Genomic DNA, 16,790 nt, shown 5'->3' on the forward strand with positions numbered 1-16,790 from the left:
TTTAAAACTGGTTATCTGGTTCAGATTAAATAATTAAACTATTATTGGTGTCCAGGTTTCAATCAGCCAAATAATTTGTAAAGCAGCACATTTATTTCTTGCTGCATTCATACCTCTGGAAAAGGTTTGGGTTTTATGCAGCATTTATCTTTTTTCAAACAAATTAAGCTCTCATTTCATTCAGTTAATCCATTCAAACCTTCATCAGATGAAGATATTTTTGATTAAATACTTTAACCACACACCTCAACAGCTTTTTATTGGTGAACACCAACTTGAGCTTGCTATTGTCTTTGTTTCCTGTCAAAAACAATTTGTCTGATTTTCCATCTTCCATTTTGAGCAGAGAATCTGGTTTACTATTCTGGGAAGTAAAGAAAATGTAGGCATGAATTTTTCACCTGCTATTGAACAATAGTGTTTATTCAATATTACATTTAGTGTTACTGTTATGGTTGCATTATTAAAAAGGGCTCATTAAGGACAGCTGTAAACAAAGAACTCATCAGTTTTTTTTCCGTTTCAAATTTGGTTCACTGGGAGAACACATGCCTCAAGGTCTTTAGATTGCAAATTACACTCCCCTTCCAAGTCTTAAGTACATAATCTCAACTGACATTTTAGTCGGACTGACTGCAGGGAGAATGATGCATTGTCAGAGACGCCGTCTTTCAGATAGCACATTAAACCAAAGTATGTTTGCATTTTCCTATAGCAGTATTTGAACAAAAATAGGGTTTACCTAGAGTGTAAACTAAAATTTATCTCTGAATCAATGCCATTAAACACATTAACTAACCATTTATCTCAAAACCTTTTGTGGGATCTAGCTATGTGGTGTCATATCACCAACATCACAATGGTGAGTCTACTTCAAATGTACTTAGTTGACTGTAAAGCATTTTTGGACATCTTGAATCAATGAAAAGTGCATGGAATTTCTTCTTTCTTTCTGTTTTGTATATAATTCATGATAATGAATGATACAGAGGTAAACAGACTCTCCTTAACCATGACTGAGAGAAAATACTTCCTCCTGATTGACCTCTGACCCCCATAAAGGCTATGTACTGATGAGATCCTAGTCCACTATAAATTCAAAATCATTAGGCCTATTTACCCCTTTGTAGATCCACCAAAATTTGCAGCTCTATTGCAGTCTTTTATTATAGTTAAACAGAGTTTGATTTTATATGTTGCAATTTTGAACTAGAAGTAGTGAAGGCTATCTTTAAGAAACAGCCACCTCATATCACCCACTACACAGTTTATAAAAAAATAACTGCTAAGCATTGTTATTCACAATAAACCATAAAGCAATGCAGGCAGGACAAAGTAGTCCCGATTTGAGAATTCATACTTCATAAAATGAGTACCTAATGTGCTCTAACTTACTGTACTATTGAATTTTAAAAATATTTGTTTTACTTAATTTTTAATAGTTTTTGCAAATTCAAACAAATTAATTACCATGGATTTAATAACAAATAAATGTAGTCTGGGCTGGAGAGGCAGTTATACTTTGATGTCAAGGGATAAAAATTCATCTAACAGCTTGAGCTAATGGTTGTGATGCCACCAGGAATGAATCTCTCAGGAAACCTGAATTATATGGGTGATTGTCTGATTTGGATGGCGACAGTCAGAATTTGAACTGTTTGTCACGCTGAATTTGTAGAGATGTGGCTACGTTTTCTTTGGCCCATCTTCAAGCAGTTGAGTATTGTCCAGGTTTACCATGGCAGGCTGAAAACCTCAACATCACCAGGCAGGTCACTAACCAGATTGTGGCTGGTGATATTTACAAGCAATCAGGAGGTACACCTTTGACAGATGCTGCTGTCATTAGCTTGTGTGTTACGGCAAGTGTTTTACTTGATACTGTGGGAATTCAGACAAGTTTATGGGTTTCCTTTTTGGGTCTTTTATTGAAGTGGGTGCTTTGTTAGCAATCAATTGATGGCATTTCATTGAGGAGGGTTTTTTTGTTCTGCAGACATCAGGAGAGAGAAAAATTGTAACCTTCAACCGATGCTCTTCTTAAAGTTTCCAACTTGAAAACCTACAAACTAATGCTGCTAAGATGGCAAACAAACACTAACAACAGGCTTCACATCCAAGAATAAAAAAAATTGAAAAATAGATTTCAAGACATGCCATAGTGTAATGTCCCTAAGAGTTAGATAAAATCATACAAAATTAGGAGATTGAAAAAAATGTTTTTGAACATCTTGAACAATAGATTAAAGATCATAAAATAGACAGTATTTACATGGGCAGGAGAGGGATATTTAAAGCATTGAAATGACTCAATTTTTGGAGTTCTGATGCATGGCAATGAAATATACCATGCAATGCAAAATGCTAGCTTATATGTTGCAAAAATTGGTTTATATGTTCCAGATTGTTTCAATAAGCATTCTCCGCGTTTTACATAGCTGCTAGAACTCCCCCCCAAAAAAACACATTAGTTCCTGATGTTTGCAGCAAGAATAACCACTTACAAATACAATCTAACCTAAATACTAACCTTCAAAACAAAAAAATGCTCAGCAGATTAGTCTTTAAGGAGAAGTAGATAAACTAGTCATTCAGCTACCAATCCTTGTTAAGGCTCATGCAAACTGGGGGTTTTGTGGCGCAGCGTTAGTATCCCTACCCCAGGACCAGGAGGCTCGGGTTCAAATCTCACCTGCTCTAAAGGTGTGTATTGACATCTCTGAACAGATTGATTAAAAAAATTAGTTATTTTTAAACAGTCTATTCATCCCCTTCCTGCTCTGCCTGCCTCTCCCTCACTTTTGATGGGTTGCATTGACCATAATGGGCTTTGCATGTAAATACTTATTTGGCTTCATGGGTGATTTACTGGTGGTGGTTAGTAGTTAGAAAATTAAAAAAAAGCAGACCAATAGGGATCTTGTGGGCAGTGGTAGCATCCCTACCTCTGAGCCAGGAGGCCTGGTTTCAAGTCCAACCTGCTCCAGTGGTGAGTCTGAACAGGTATAATGTAAAAGCAGACCCAAAAGGCTCTTGTGGCACAGTGGCAGTGGCCATACCTCTGGACCAGAAGGCTCAGATTCAAGTCACATTTGCTCCAAGAAATATCTAATTGACTACACAGATGAATTACTGGAGGTGGTTAGTAACTAATAACAAAACAAAACCCTGCTGATTTAGTGATGGGAAAAAAATCCATCTGGTTGTGTGTCATAGCACTTATACATATATTTTAAAAATGGTAGTATATTTATAGGGTTTTGTGGCAGAGTGTTAGTGCCTCTGCTTCTGAACCAGGAGACCCAATATCTGTTCCAGAGTTGTGTAATAACATTTTGGAACACATTGATGGGAAAGTACATGAAAATTATGTTTATTATCAATAGATGCTGGTTTAAATTGAACTTTTAAACAGTCAAAAGCCATGAGAGGAGGAATGGAGAAAAATGTCACCATTGTGTGGGTTCTTAGTTTGCACTAAAGAAAATTCATTGAAAATTTTAATTATTGTGTCTAATTCAAATTATGTATACTGTATTCAGACTTTGAAACCAAAATAAATCATAAAAATGTGCTATGTTCTATAAAAATGCCTTATAAATCATTGCAATAAGTGTTAAAAGAAGCCATGCATAATATAGTTACATTTTCATAGAATCATCTTACCTTATACTTCCACTTCACTTCAGCTTTGCTTTTGTTCTGCTCTTGTATTTCAAATTTTACTACATCATTTTGATTGTTTATACTTTCTCTGCCAGCCACACTTAACATATTCTTTGAAGCCTATGGAAAAAGAAACATATTTTAATATAGCAAAAAATGCTAAAAAATGTATGGAAAGAAGTGGAGTATTAACTGAACAATGACAACAATGCTTAAAATACACAGGGAGGTAAGGAAATCCACTGGAAATTTACAAGGAAAATCCACTTACAGGAGCACACAGAGAAAAATCATTCCATTAAATAGATGGAAGGAAATGTTGTGAAGCTGCTCCTGCAATCACAGATCCAATCAGCGCAGGGGACCTGGGTTCAATTCCAGCCATGAGCCACTTTCTGTGTGGAGTTTGCACATTCTCTCAGTGTCTGAGTGGGTTTCCTCCGGGTGCTCCGGTTTTCTCCCACAATTCAAAGATGAGCAGGTCAGATGAATTGGCCATGCTAAACTGCCCATGGTGTTAGGTGCATTAGTCAGGGGTGAATGTAGGGAACTGGGTCTGGTGTGGACTTGGTAAGCCAAATGACCTGTCTCCACACTGTAAGGAATCTAATCAATCCCACTCTTGCTTTCTCCTGATAGGAAAGGTATTAGCTGTGATCTTACCAGTATATGGAAGATGTGTTTAGAGTATTAGAAGTCTTTTTGTATGTAGAAATATACATCAATTATTTTGGAAAGAAAAATTGTTGATAATTTATGCTCATTGCCTTACCATTTAAGTACTGTGGCATCTCGGAAATTAACACCTTCCTCTAATGACATTGTATTAAGCAGTGGGATTATGTAAACAGAGATTTTGGATATCTGAGCATAATAGGTACAGTTAGTAAGTTTGCAGATGACATCAAAATTGGACGTGTAGTGGACAGCGAAGAAGGTTACCTCAGATCTTGACCAGATGGGCCAATGGGCTGAGAAGTGGCAGATGGAGTTTAATTCAGATAAATGCGAGGTGCTGCATTTTGGGAAAGCAAATCTTCGCAGGACTTATACACTTAATGGTAAGGTCCTAGGGAGAGTTGCTGAAAAAAGAAACCTTGGAGTGCAGGTTCATAGCTCCTTGAAAGTGAAGTCGCAGGTAGATAGGATAGTGAAGAAGGCGTTTAGTGTGCTTTCCTTTATTGGTCAGAGCACTAACTATAGGAGTTGGGATGTCATGTTGAGGCTGTACAGGACATTGGTTAGGCCACTTTTGGAATATTGTGTGCAATCCTGGTCTCCTTCCTATCGGAAAGATGTTGTGAAACTTGAAAGGGTTCAGAAAAGATTTGCAAGGATGTTGCCAGGGTTGGAGGATTTGAGCGAAAGGGAGAGGCTGAATAGGTTGGGGCTGAGGCTGAGGAGTGACCTTATAGGGGTTAATAAATTCATGAGCGGCATGGATAGGATGAATACACAATGTCTTTTCCCTTGCATGGGAGAGTCCAGAACTAGAGGGCATAGGTTTAGGGTGAGAGGGGAAAGATATAAAAGAGACCTAAGGGGCAACATTTTCATGCAGAGGAAGTGGTGGAGGCTGAGGTGACTGACTTCCAACAGCCACAAATCATCTTCAGCTGCTGTATTAATGACCGTCCCTCCATCATGAGATACATGAGAACACCACCACTTGCAGGTTCTCCTCCAAACCACTCTCCTAACTTGGAAATAAATCATCAAGGAAGATGGTTGGGTCAAAAACAGTACCCTGAGGAGCTCCTGCAGTGATGTCCTTTAGCTGGGATGACTGACTTCCAACAGCTACAACCATCGTTCTTCATCTTGGGTATGACTCTAGCTAGCAGAGAGTTTTCCTCTGATTCCCATTGTCTCTACTTTTTCCCTGGGCTCCTTAATGCCACACTCAGTCAAATACAGCCTTGAAGTCAAGAGCAGTGAGTCTCATATTAGCTCTGGCCTCTGTTTGAACCAGCACTGTAATTAGGTCAGGAGCTAAGTGGCCTGATAGAACACAGCCAGAGTTCAAAGAGCTAGTTATTCCTAATATCAAGTTGTTATCAAGAGTGGACTGATGGAGAGGTAAATGACCAGGTTTGATTTGTCCTGCATTTAGTGTAAGGGCATACCTGTGCAATTTTCAACACTGTCAGGTAACTTGTGAGTGATATAACTGTTCTGGAACAGCTTGGCTATGGATGTAGCAAGTCTCTGCTTGTATTGTCAAAATGTTGCCATGGCCCACAGCTTTTGTAGTATCCATTGCCTTCAGCTATCACTTGATATCACATGGAGTGAATTGAATTGGCTGAAGACAGTCATCTGTAATGCTGAAGACCATTGGAGGAACCAGATATGGATCATCCATTCTGCATGTCTGGCTGTAAGAGTGTTACAAATGGCTCAGCCTTATCTTTTGAATAAACTGAGACAAGGTGTTTTGGATAGTGGGGTTTCTCTACCCACCAACAGAAGGCCGAATGGGAAATACAACTCTATCAATGTTGACTTCCCTGCAGTCACTTAATTTTTGATGAGTATTAAAGACTGGAATTTCCAGGAGACAGAACTTCTGCTTTTGGGAGGACATTTCAGCTCAGTAAGCTGACAGACATCTCAAAGAGTGATAGCTCCCGGGAGTGATGGCTCTTGCTAGAACAACAAGCAGCCCCATAAGTCAAGGGCCAAGGGTGATGGAGATAGGGTATGCGGGTGGAGGTGGGGTTGCAAACCTAGGCAGGGAGTCTGCCGAATCTGTAAAGGGGTGAGTGATTGGAGGGTGTGCCCCCTGTCTTCAACCTCAGCATGATGATCTGCTGGATTCTCCATTTGAGTCCCCAGTCTCCTCCCACCAGCCCAAAAATAGTGACCAGGTAGGTAAAGGCCCTCAAATTGGTCAATAACGGCATCAAACAGGGTGAGAGTATGAGGGCCAACTCAGGCCTTATCTCATACTTCCCTTAAATTTGCGGAAAGACCGGGGCAGGTGAGATGGCCCTTTGGGAAGGCCATCGAGGAACATTTATGGGTTCCCTGCCCAGTGCCACAATCCATTCTGCCTACAGAAGACAGTAAAATTCAGACCCTGAAAAACCTTATTGCTTCATAATCCAAATAAATAAGAACCAGTTTAATGGTATTTGCAGGCAACTACTATTTACTGTGCATCAGGATAATAGAGCACTAAAAGCAAGTTCTAGCAGTTTCTATTACTTTTTCAGATCTCCAAGAAAACTGAGCAGATCACACAGCATCTGTGGAAAGCAAAGAAAAAACACTTTTCACATATATTGCCTGACCCGCTGAACATTTCCAGCTCTTTCTGTTGACAATACAGAAGATCTGCTTTTGCACAAGGGACCTGAATATATTTCAATGGTTACATATTCTATTGAATTTGCATTACTCTATTTACAAAGAGCCAAGTGATAGACAGATGAATTAACTTTTACAATACAGGAAATAAAACTCACCTTTCCCCCTTTCTTTGGCACTTCAGTTTTAATTAAAGCCTCCTTTGTATGTGCCTCAAGAATGTCAAGATTTGGAACTAATACTGTACTTTCTTTTTCTTTCTTTCCTTTCTTCTTTCCTCCTTCTTTGGCCCGTGAAACTTTCTTTTTTTCTGACTTTTCAATAGCTGCTGCTCCTGTGTGTGCTGGCAGTTTGGCAGGTACAGCTGGACTTTTGGCTGTACTGATAATATCACTCACCTCACTTTCATTTGCTTTAAGTGCATTCTGTAAGAAAATAAACGTTTTAAAATGTAATCCAGTCTGTAATTCATTGACAGTAATACTGACAACGAGCTGATTAACAATTATTCTGCTCCATAACTTGCCCAGCATGAGTTATTATTGAAGATCTGACAGCAAATACAGACTTAGTGCCCTATATCTGGCATAAATTCCTATCATCAATAAACTATTTCCTTAAAATATTGTATAATGTCCATTTATGCTATATGCTTTTATACATTTTAAATTCATTTTAATACTATATCAAGTATGGATAAAAGAGTCAAAATGTGAAAATTTGCTTTTGCATGATCTTAATTTGAGGACAAGAATTTCAAATACCTTCTATTCAAAATATTTAAGTATTAATGGAAAAAAGATATATTTTGTTGAAGTTTTTCCTCTTAAGACAATTGAATCTTTGGACCTTCAGTCAGGCTTAAAATGTAGCATGCTTGTGAGTATGGGAAGCTATATTATTAATATACAAACCCTGAAAAAACATGTACACACATTGAGTCTGCTTCAGCTCAACAAAACAAAACAAACAAAAACTTTTCACATATATTGCCTGATCTGCTGAACATTTCCAGCTCTTTCTGTTAAGAATACAGAACATCTGCTTTTGCACAAAGGAACTGAATATTTGCTGGTTCATTTCTCAGGGCAATACCTTGACCAATCAGAGTCAACCAGCCTGGTTTAAAAAATTGAACAAAGCCTGGCAGTTAACAGTCAATCATTATTAGGTGGATCATTCTTCATGGAAAAACCTCAATTAATCAGAGTTCATTTACCAATCAATCAGCACTCTCTTCTCATACAGTATAAATGTTGGTTTTCCTCTTAAATTGGTATTTCTTGCATATTGTCCTGATAAGTACAAGATAAAATGCATTCTTTTTCAGCAGTACTCAGGTTCTGAACGAACAAAAAGATACTTATCTGTATTTAACTGTTAAATTTATTTTTATAACATCTACTAAATTTTTAGTCCGACTAAAATGAGTACTATGTATTAAAAATACTCATTCATAATCAAAGTGTTCAGATATCATACATACAACCAAAGGGGACTCTTGAGTTCCAGTGGTAATGTTCCTATTTTTGAGCCAGGAGACTTAGGTTCAAATCCCACTTGTTCCAGGGGTGTGGCGTCTCTAACACATTGATTAAAAATACCTACATATAACTTGTAGTGTTCCATATAAAGCTGCAGTACCTTATAGAAAACACTATTTGTTGGAATGGCATTTATGTTTCTACCATGCAAAAATATAGAGTCTGAAAACACAGCAATATTACACAACAATTGTTAGAATATTTACTGAGACTCCACCTACTTTTCTTTTGCCAACAGAAATATCTCATCCCTGTACAGTGTATCCCTGTAAGGGTCTAGCAGTGCAAAGACGTCTAGATGTTTCAGTGATGCTGCAGAAAACATCCTCAGGAACTGATGAGTCTGAATCTTCCAGGTAATAATGTATAAAAAGAACGACATCACTGATGATCTACAATGAGGGATGCTAAATCAAATTTTCTTCTTTTTCTCCTTTTTTAAATATTCACATTTTTAACAACTTGTGCCAGTTATGAACTACATCTGGCAAAACATTAACTGTTTACTCTTAAAATATTATAAGTTTCTATGAAATACTGCAGCTTTAACTCTCAGAAGAGTACTTTATGGACATAACTTAAAATTCATTTGACTTTGCTGGGAAAAAATATGCTTTTGTGAATTCCATTCATTTTTATTAAACAATCTCACAACAAAATATTTACTTTATTAAAGTAGGAATCTACTTTTTAAATCTACGTTTACTGAGCAAAGAAAAATCTTAGTATAAAATGCAACTAAAAAACATTCATTAGCATCTTTAGTCTTTAATGCGTACAAGAAATAAAATATTGGAGCCAGATTACAGAAAGGAACTTACCTCTGCTATTCGTATTTCTTTGGCAAATTCTTTAATAAGTTGTGCTGTTTTAATAGCTTCTGGAATCTCATCTTCATGATCAGCTATAACCTTAAATAAAAATATTATGAAATAGGTCAATAATTGATAAATATTAACTGCAGGTAATGGGGACTTTGACAATAATCATGCTGACCATGAAGCGTCATCATTCACTAATGATGTTCATAACCTTTGAAATGTCTGAATCCAAATGATTGAGAACGTGCAAAGTTATTTTGTGCTTTTGTGGTTTGTGTCAGAAAGTAATTTCCAAAGTGACTTTTGTGGAAAAAAATGAACGTGGACTTGAAAGAGAAAATTTGAAGATCTGAACTGTTCATTTAACTGCATAAAGTCATAACATGTTTGGAACCATTTTTAGGATCAGAATTTCTGGTGTGCAGACAGTACCAAGATACTGAACTTAATTTTCAGGCTTTATCTAAACAGTTCACGTGATTTTCGGGCTCTTGCTATGCTTCATAGGTCGTTTGCTCTTCGATGGTGTGAATCTTCGGCTAAAAGTAGGGACTTAGGTAAGTCCCAATTGTAAGGTCAGCAGAGGAAGGCTAGATGGTCATTTCTGGTGGTTTCTCAAGGGTACAGGATCACCTCCTTGCTCAACATTAAAAAGTTATAAATTTAGCTTAACTTCTGGGAGACAGCAAGCCACATACATACCTGTTCTCCTGGGGCACTATAATTTCCGAGGCAATTTAAAAACATGCAGCATATTCCCAAGAAGTATGGGAGAAAGGGCTTAACAACTATTCTACTTTGCTCCCTGAGTGCCTTAAATCCATCCAGACCATACTAGTAGAGAGTACAAATTTACAAAGTTGGTCAGTTTAGTCTGCATTTTACTATTACAATACTTCCCCAAAATTACTATAAGTCAGCACAACAGTCTTTACCTGCTTCTTGGTCCATGCCCTGAAAGCACCATTTAGGGCTTTTGCTCCTAGTACCAGATAGGTTGGAGGCTGCTTCCCAGATTTGTGCAAACCTATTGGAAATCAAAAAAGGAAAAATGCAATACTAAAATCAAATCTAAATGAGTTGGATAAATGTACTAGGTTGGGTAAAGATGTTTGACTTAATTCACATTACCTTTGAATGTCTCAAGCAGATATTTGCCAACATACCAACATATGACTTCAAAATTTGAAAATTTGATAAGACTACTAATTTTCAATCGCTTTTCCACTTCATAGGCTCTGTAAAATACAAAATTATACTTTGATATATGGTCAATATGATCCAGGTGGCCCAATGTTTGGGGTTAATCACAACTGTGAGGTCAGTGCTCAATTAGGTAGAAATTTCTGGAGTTCAACATGAATCCAGTTACATACAGAAATATGAGCACTACTGTCTGATTACCTTCCAAAACGTTGCACTGCATTAGAACCCTGCCAAGAAATTTGGCATTGAAGTCCACATATGAGCAGTAAGTTCTTGTACCTATCCACCAGTCACTCTTTAAACACACAAGTTAGGTTTGGTGCTTTAAGATATGGTGAATAGTTCATTCTATAATATATCTTAGTTACTGCCAAATGATCTCCCTGGCAGTGGAAATTTAATTTCCTATGGGTGAAGTTAGAAATTATTATTAGAAATATTTTATTTTTCTTTTTGTGTCAATTATCTCTCCAACACATCTTTCTTTCCCTCTATTTTGCTTTCTGTATATGATTTTATAGTAATTTATTATTTTAATGCATATCTCCTGGTTTAAATCCTCTGAATGAATAATTAAATGGCCCTAGAACTAATGATCCTCTGAACTGCTATTTCCATCAGCGGCTTGTGTGCAAATTTACAGCATGTTCCTGTCTCCAGGCCACTTTTGAGCAGTCTGGTTGAAGACAGGCAGTAATTATGTCCCTTAACAGGCTCACTGAAGCCCTGCTAAGGTGAAGAAGGATTGCACCAGCATTGTGTTTGCACTGCCTCTTCAAATAAGCATTTTCCTTTCCTTTCTCTATACTCTTGCACATTACTTCAATAGACATGCAAGAGACAATCATCCGATGCCCACTTGGGTACCTCAATTGAATATGTCTTCACCACATTTCAAGGCAGCGTACTCCAGAACAGAACCACTCATTGTGTGAATACATTTTTTTCTCAGATTATATTTACTAAATTTACAAATCACTTTAAATCTGGGGCATCTCATTTCTCCCTATCTACTTTGTCCAAACCCCTCATGATTTTGAAAAGTTCGATCAGATATCCTCTTAGCCTCCTTCTCTCCAAGGAGAACAGTTCTAACATCTCCAATCTAACTTCATAGTTGAAGATTCGGATCCTTGGAACCGTTGTTATAAATCTATTCTGCAACGTATCCAATGTACTTACATCCTTTCTACAGTGTAAAACCCAGAATTGCACTCAATACTCGAGCTAAAGATTCACAAATATTTTTATAACTTCAGCATAACTTTCTTGCTGATGTCCCTACTGATAAAGCTCAGAATACTGTATGTTTCTTAACTGCTATCTCTAACTGTTCTGCTACCTTCAACGATCTGTACACATTTACATCCAGGTCCCTCTGTTTCAGCACTACCTAAATAGATGTACCTTTAGTTTATGCATTACCTTCATCCTGCACCTGTTTGCTCACTCCACTAACTTCTCTATGTTCCTTTGATGTTTACAATGCTTTCAAGTTTCATACCAATTGTAAACTTTCAAACCGTCCCAGCATGCCAAAATATAGACGATTTATGTATATCAGGAAAAGCATGAATCCTCTGGGGAACTCCAATACAAACCTTCTTCCAGCCTGAAAAAAATCTACTGACCATGTTTCCTGTTTTGTATCTATGTTGCTACTGTCCCTTTTGAAATAACTCCACAGAGGCCGGTATTCCATCACCAAGTCATCCTTTATTTACACATGAACAGTCCTGGACTTTTGTAGTACCCATTCAGAGTCAGCTATCAGAGTGGTAGTATCTCTGACACTCCTCTTTTTATCTATCAGCCAGGGGTCCCTGACTGAACCATATTAACAGCCCCAATCAGGAATTCATATTCTATGATGTCCAGCTGGCTAACCTTGTTACAATCATGACATCCCTCCTCCTTGAAGTCCTATGACATTGGCTGGTCCTTTTTCTTGGAGAGTTTCCTGGAACATTTTAGCACTGTGTTAGATTCTTCTGACTCAGCTCACAAATGCACAGGCACTTGCCTTTTGCACCTGGAGCATCTCGGTAGAATTTCACTCTCTTCTTCTGATAGCTAAGGCGTCAAGGTGGCAACATCTGTCATATCCCTCTCTGATTCTGAGGTCTTATCAACGATAGGGAGAGTGAACCCATGGGTTCTAGTAGCATTTCCGACAGTTCTGGGAGGCGGGGCATGTTTTGCTCCTGAATCTTTTGTGAATTGGTAGCTTTCATATGGTCCACCTGCTTGTTCAGGACCACTATCCAAACTTTATACGTCACTGTCTTGACCTTATGTTGACCATGCCTCTTACTGACATAAAGCCATTTCCATGATTTTTACACCAAACTTCATCCCCTGTATCAAACAGTTTTTCTCACAAGGCAGAGTCTTGTCTCTGGCATTGGTATTCCTGATGCAATTTCACCCCTCCACCCAGGCCCAGAAATATCAGATTTAACCTGATGTGGAGTCTTCTCTCCATTAACAACTCTGCTGGAGCTATCCCTGTAGTTGCATGTGGGGTCGTTCTATAATCAAACAAGAACCATGATAGTTTGGTATCTAGCAAGGCTGTAAGCTGCTTCTTCCAGTCAGAATGCTCTTTCTGCCAAGTCATTGGATGAGTGGTATGGAGCTATCCTTATATGTCCAATTCCATTCGACTTTACAAAATATCCAAATTCCCTGCTGGTAAACGATGGCCTGTTATCTGTGACCAAATCTTCCAGGACACTGTATATTGAAAAATGCGCATGTTTTTTCTATTAATAGTCCTTGTGTTTGACGATGGATCCTATGCACACACAATCATTTTGAGTGGGTGTTTACAATGACTAAAAAAATTGAACCCATGAAAGAACCTGGATAGTTATGCAACTGAGTCCAAAGTTTACCCAGCCATTCACATGGATATGGGGGAGCTGCTGGTGGAAATTTTGTCCATATTTGCACTATGGGCAGTGCCCCACCTATGTAGCTATGTCTGCATCCAGACTTGGCCACCAGACATAATTTCTCACCAACATTTTCATTTTGGACAGCCCTGGATGGCCCTGGTGGAGTTCAGCCAGTATTTGGTCAGGCCTATCAGTTCAGGCCTATCAGTCTTACACATCATAACAATATGCCATCCTCTTCTGTAAGTTGGTCTCTCTGGATCCAAAGAGGTTTCAATTCTAGTTGGGACAGCCCTTTGGTTTCCCCCATCTTTCTGCGTCCAAAGTCTGATATTGTCAGTTGTGACTGGGGACATGTCCATAAGTTTCATACTATTACAGACTCTTCCAGTGGGGGGTACCACTGGTGGTGTATCAACCAGTGGGAGGCAAATCAGTGCGACTTGGTCTGGTGGACAGTATTCTAACTTATAATTACAAGCACTTAGTAGAAGACTCCACCACTGAAAAAACAGCCTGAAGCTATCTACCCCATTGTCTTGTTCTCTTTAAGTAATCCCAAGCTGGGGTTTGTGATCTGCATTAGCCAAAGTTCTGGATTAATGATTGGGCATTCCTCTCCATTGGTCCACCTTATGAGCTAATATCACCCTGATGCCATACGGGAAGGCATCACATGTCTATACCAGCTCTTTCTTGCGACCATAGTGCGCCAACACCTTACAGGATGATAACTGTTTCCATGCTTGACTGAAAGCTAGGGCTTGTCCATGCGACAATTTCTAAGACTGACTTTGTTTAGGAATCAATGTGAAGGTGCCAAGATGGAGGCCAGGTTATCTATGAACTTTCCAAAATAATTTACCAGCCCAAAAAATGACCGAAGCTCGAACAAGTAGGAGAACATGGGTATCTTTGATTGCCCTCAATATTTCTTCCAAATGGTGTAACCTGTTCTTGTCCACTCTGTAGGTCACTTGGGGGGCCTGGAATATATTTTTTTTCCCTCCTTAACTATACACTCACCTTGGAAAAATGCCTTATATCCAAGTTCTTTAAATGTCCCTTATTAGTTTTCCTTGTTATTGTTATCAGCTAGACAAATGGCTACCTGAAGTAGACTTTGCAAAATGTTCTCCATTCTTTGCTGAAAAATTGAAAAGGCTAATGATACTCCAAATAACAGTCCTGTTTATTGGTACAAGCCCTTATGGTTATTAATTGCAGCATACTTCTGGCAATCCTCATCCAACTGCAATTGGCAAGCGTGGCTCATGTCCAACTCCGTAAAAGACAGCAACACCTGCCAGCTTTTACTATTTACTGTTTGTTTACAATGCCTCCAAAGGCAAGCGATTCATCGGCCTTCAAAACAACCAGTGCTGACCATTCTGTAAATTGGACTAGTTTGATGATTGCTTCACTTTCCAGTCTTCTGATTTCTGTCTCTACTTTTGCCTGTAAGGTAAAAAGCACTAGGCAGGCCTTGCAGAATCATAGAATGGCTTCCTCATCAACATGCAAGGTGGCCTTCGTTCCTCTGATGGTCCTGGAAGACTTCTGGGTATTTAATTAGGACTTCACTCAGGCAGCCATTTTATAACTATAAAATGTTGAGCCAATCTAGGTGAATCTCTCGCTACCAATTTTACTCCATCAAGCTTGGGTCCAAGCTTCTTTCTACAATCACTGGTAACTGAACCAGTTGCTTTTCATAACAGACCAGAACTGAATTTGTACCCTTAAGGTGTAAAAGATCCTCGGTACAAGCTCTCAGTCTAGCAGGGGTCTTGCGCAAACTTAAGGGCTGGAGACCAGAGCAGGTTTTGTTAAAAACTAGTACTGTGATCAGTGATACAGCCACGCCATACCGACCTCCCTTAATACTGGATGATCATTTAATCAGACGTTTCTTTTGATTGGTTCTAATTTTGAGGTTGTTAAACAATTTTAACTGTTCCAAACCTGATGTAGGTGGGCTTTCCAGCAGATTGACTCTTTTGGATACTGGCCTATGAGTTATCTTATTTAACTTGGGTCTAGTAGGATTCTTTCGCCGTCGCGAGTCCACGTACCAGCAGCAACTACCATAGCTTGCCAGGCTGGATCCGGAAGAAAGTTTTAAGTGTTTGGCCAACGCTTGGCTTTGTTTTGTGATTTTGCTATGGGCCAATCTAGAGTCCCTCTGATCAGCAGATGTCCCGAGTTAGGTCACACAATTGTCTTCACTCAGGTTGTGTTCCTCAAGCTCAGTTGGACTGGCAAGGGTAGCCAGTTCCATCAGAATATCCTACAACTCATATGCTTCATTTGCCACATTTTCCAGTGATGAAGCCACTTGTACTGCCTGTTTCAAGTCCAGTTGGGCTTCAGCTAGTTGGTGTTTTTGCATAGTTACATCATTAATTCAATAAAGCAAATGGAGTCTCAGCATTTCATTGAAAGTTAAACCAAAGTCAAAGGCTCCGCCAGTTGTTTCAACCTAGTCAAAAAATCTGAAATGGATTCCCCTGGTTCTCATATTGGCAAATAAAAAAATGAAATTGTCTCAGAATTAGAGGAAGCTTGGGGTTGTAATATTCCCTAACTATGTCTGTAAAATCTTGAAAGATTTTAGTATCTGGTGCCTCACGGAAAGTCAGGCTCCTAATAACAGAAAAGGCTGAAGTCCACAGAGAAACACTTGTTCCTTTAGCGTGCTACAATGTCAACTGCCTGGAAAAAAAACCCCACTAAGCCCAATCCCAAATGACAGGATTGAACCAGTCAAGCTTCCCAAACAAAACCATGATGAAAGAAATGCTACCCAAGTCAAAGACGAACTTCAATGAGCGAGCTTCTTCAGGATCATGCTTTACTCTCGTCACAACTGAAATAACTCCACACAGTCTGGTCTCCTGTCACCAAGTCACCCTTTATTTTCACATTAACAGTCTTTATTTTAGTAGTGCCCCATTCAGATTATCAGAGTAGCAGTATCTCTGACACTCTCCTTTTCAATTGTCAGCCGGGGCTTCCTAATTGGATTAGATTAACAGCCCTATCAGGAAATTTATATGCTATAACAAAAACAGAAGTAGCTGGAAAAGCTGGGCAGGTCTAGCGACATCTGCAAAGAGAAATCAAACTTTAACGTTTCGGGTCCAGTGACCCTTCCTCAGAACTGATGGTAGCTGGGAAAACGTTAGTTTATATGCAGAAGATAGGATCTGGAGAGGAGGTATGGAATAAATGATAGGTAGGGATAGAGCCCAAAGAGAGAGAAGATTACTTGGTTAGACAAAGGAGTTGATAATGATCTGGCTGGAATGGGTGAATAGCTGTTAATGGAGATTGTTAGT

At 38.8% G+C, this 16,790-nt stretch overlaps 1 protein-coding gene across 3 annotated transcripts in view; it reads right to left on the reverse strand.

Moving 5' to 3' along the window:
* phf2 (PHD finger protein 2) overlaps positions 1 to 16,790 on the reverse strand; it is a 158,849-nt gene that overhangs the window by 44,015 nt on the left and 98,044 nt on the right. For all 3 annotated transcript variants that reach the window (XM_072582260.1, XM_072582259.1, XM_072582261.1), the window contains exons 9-14: positions 10,475 to 10,581; positions 10,279 to 10,370; positions 9,344 to 9,433; positions 7,137 to 7,403; positions 3,667 to 3,786; positions 246 to 364 (exon numbers count right to left, since the gene is read on the reverse strand). In XM_072582260.1, coding sequence (XP_072438361.1) covers positions 246 to 364; positions 3,667 to 3,786; positions 7,137 to 7,403; positions 9,344 to 9,433; positions 10,279 to 10,370; positions 10,475 to 10,581 — 795 coding nt within the window. The remainder of the gene's footprint in view (positions 1 to 245; positions 365 to 3,666; positions 3,787 to 7,136; positions 7,404 to 9,343; positions 9,434 to 10,278; positions 10,371 to 10,474; positions 10,582 to 16,790) is intronic.

Source organism: Chiloscyllium punctatum, chromosome 12 (genome assembly GCF_047496795.1).
Source record: "Chiloscyllium punctatum isolate Juve2018m chromosome 12, sChiPun1.3, whole genome shotgun sequence".
NCBI classification, from domain to species: domain Eukaryota; kingdom Metazoa; phylum Chordata; class Chondrichthyes; order Orectolobiformes; family Hemiscylliidae; genus Chiloscyllium; species Chiloscyllium punctatum.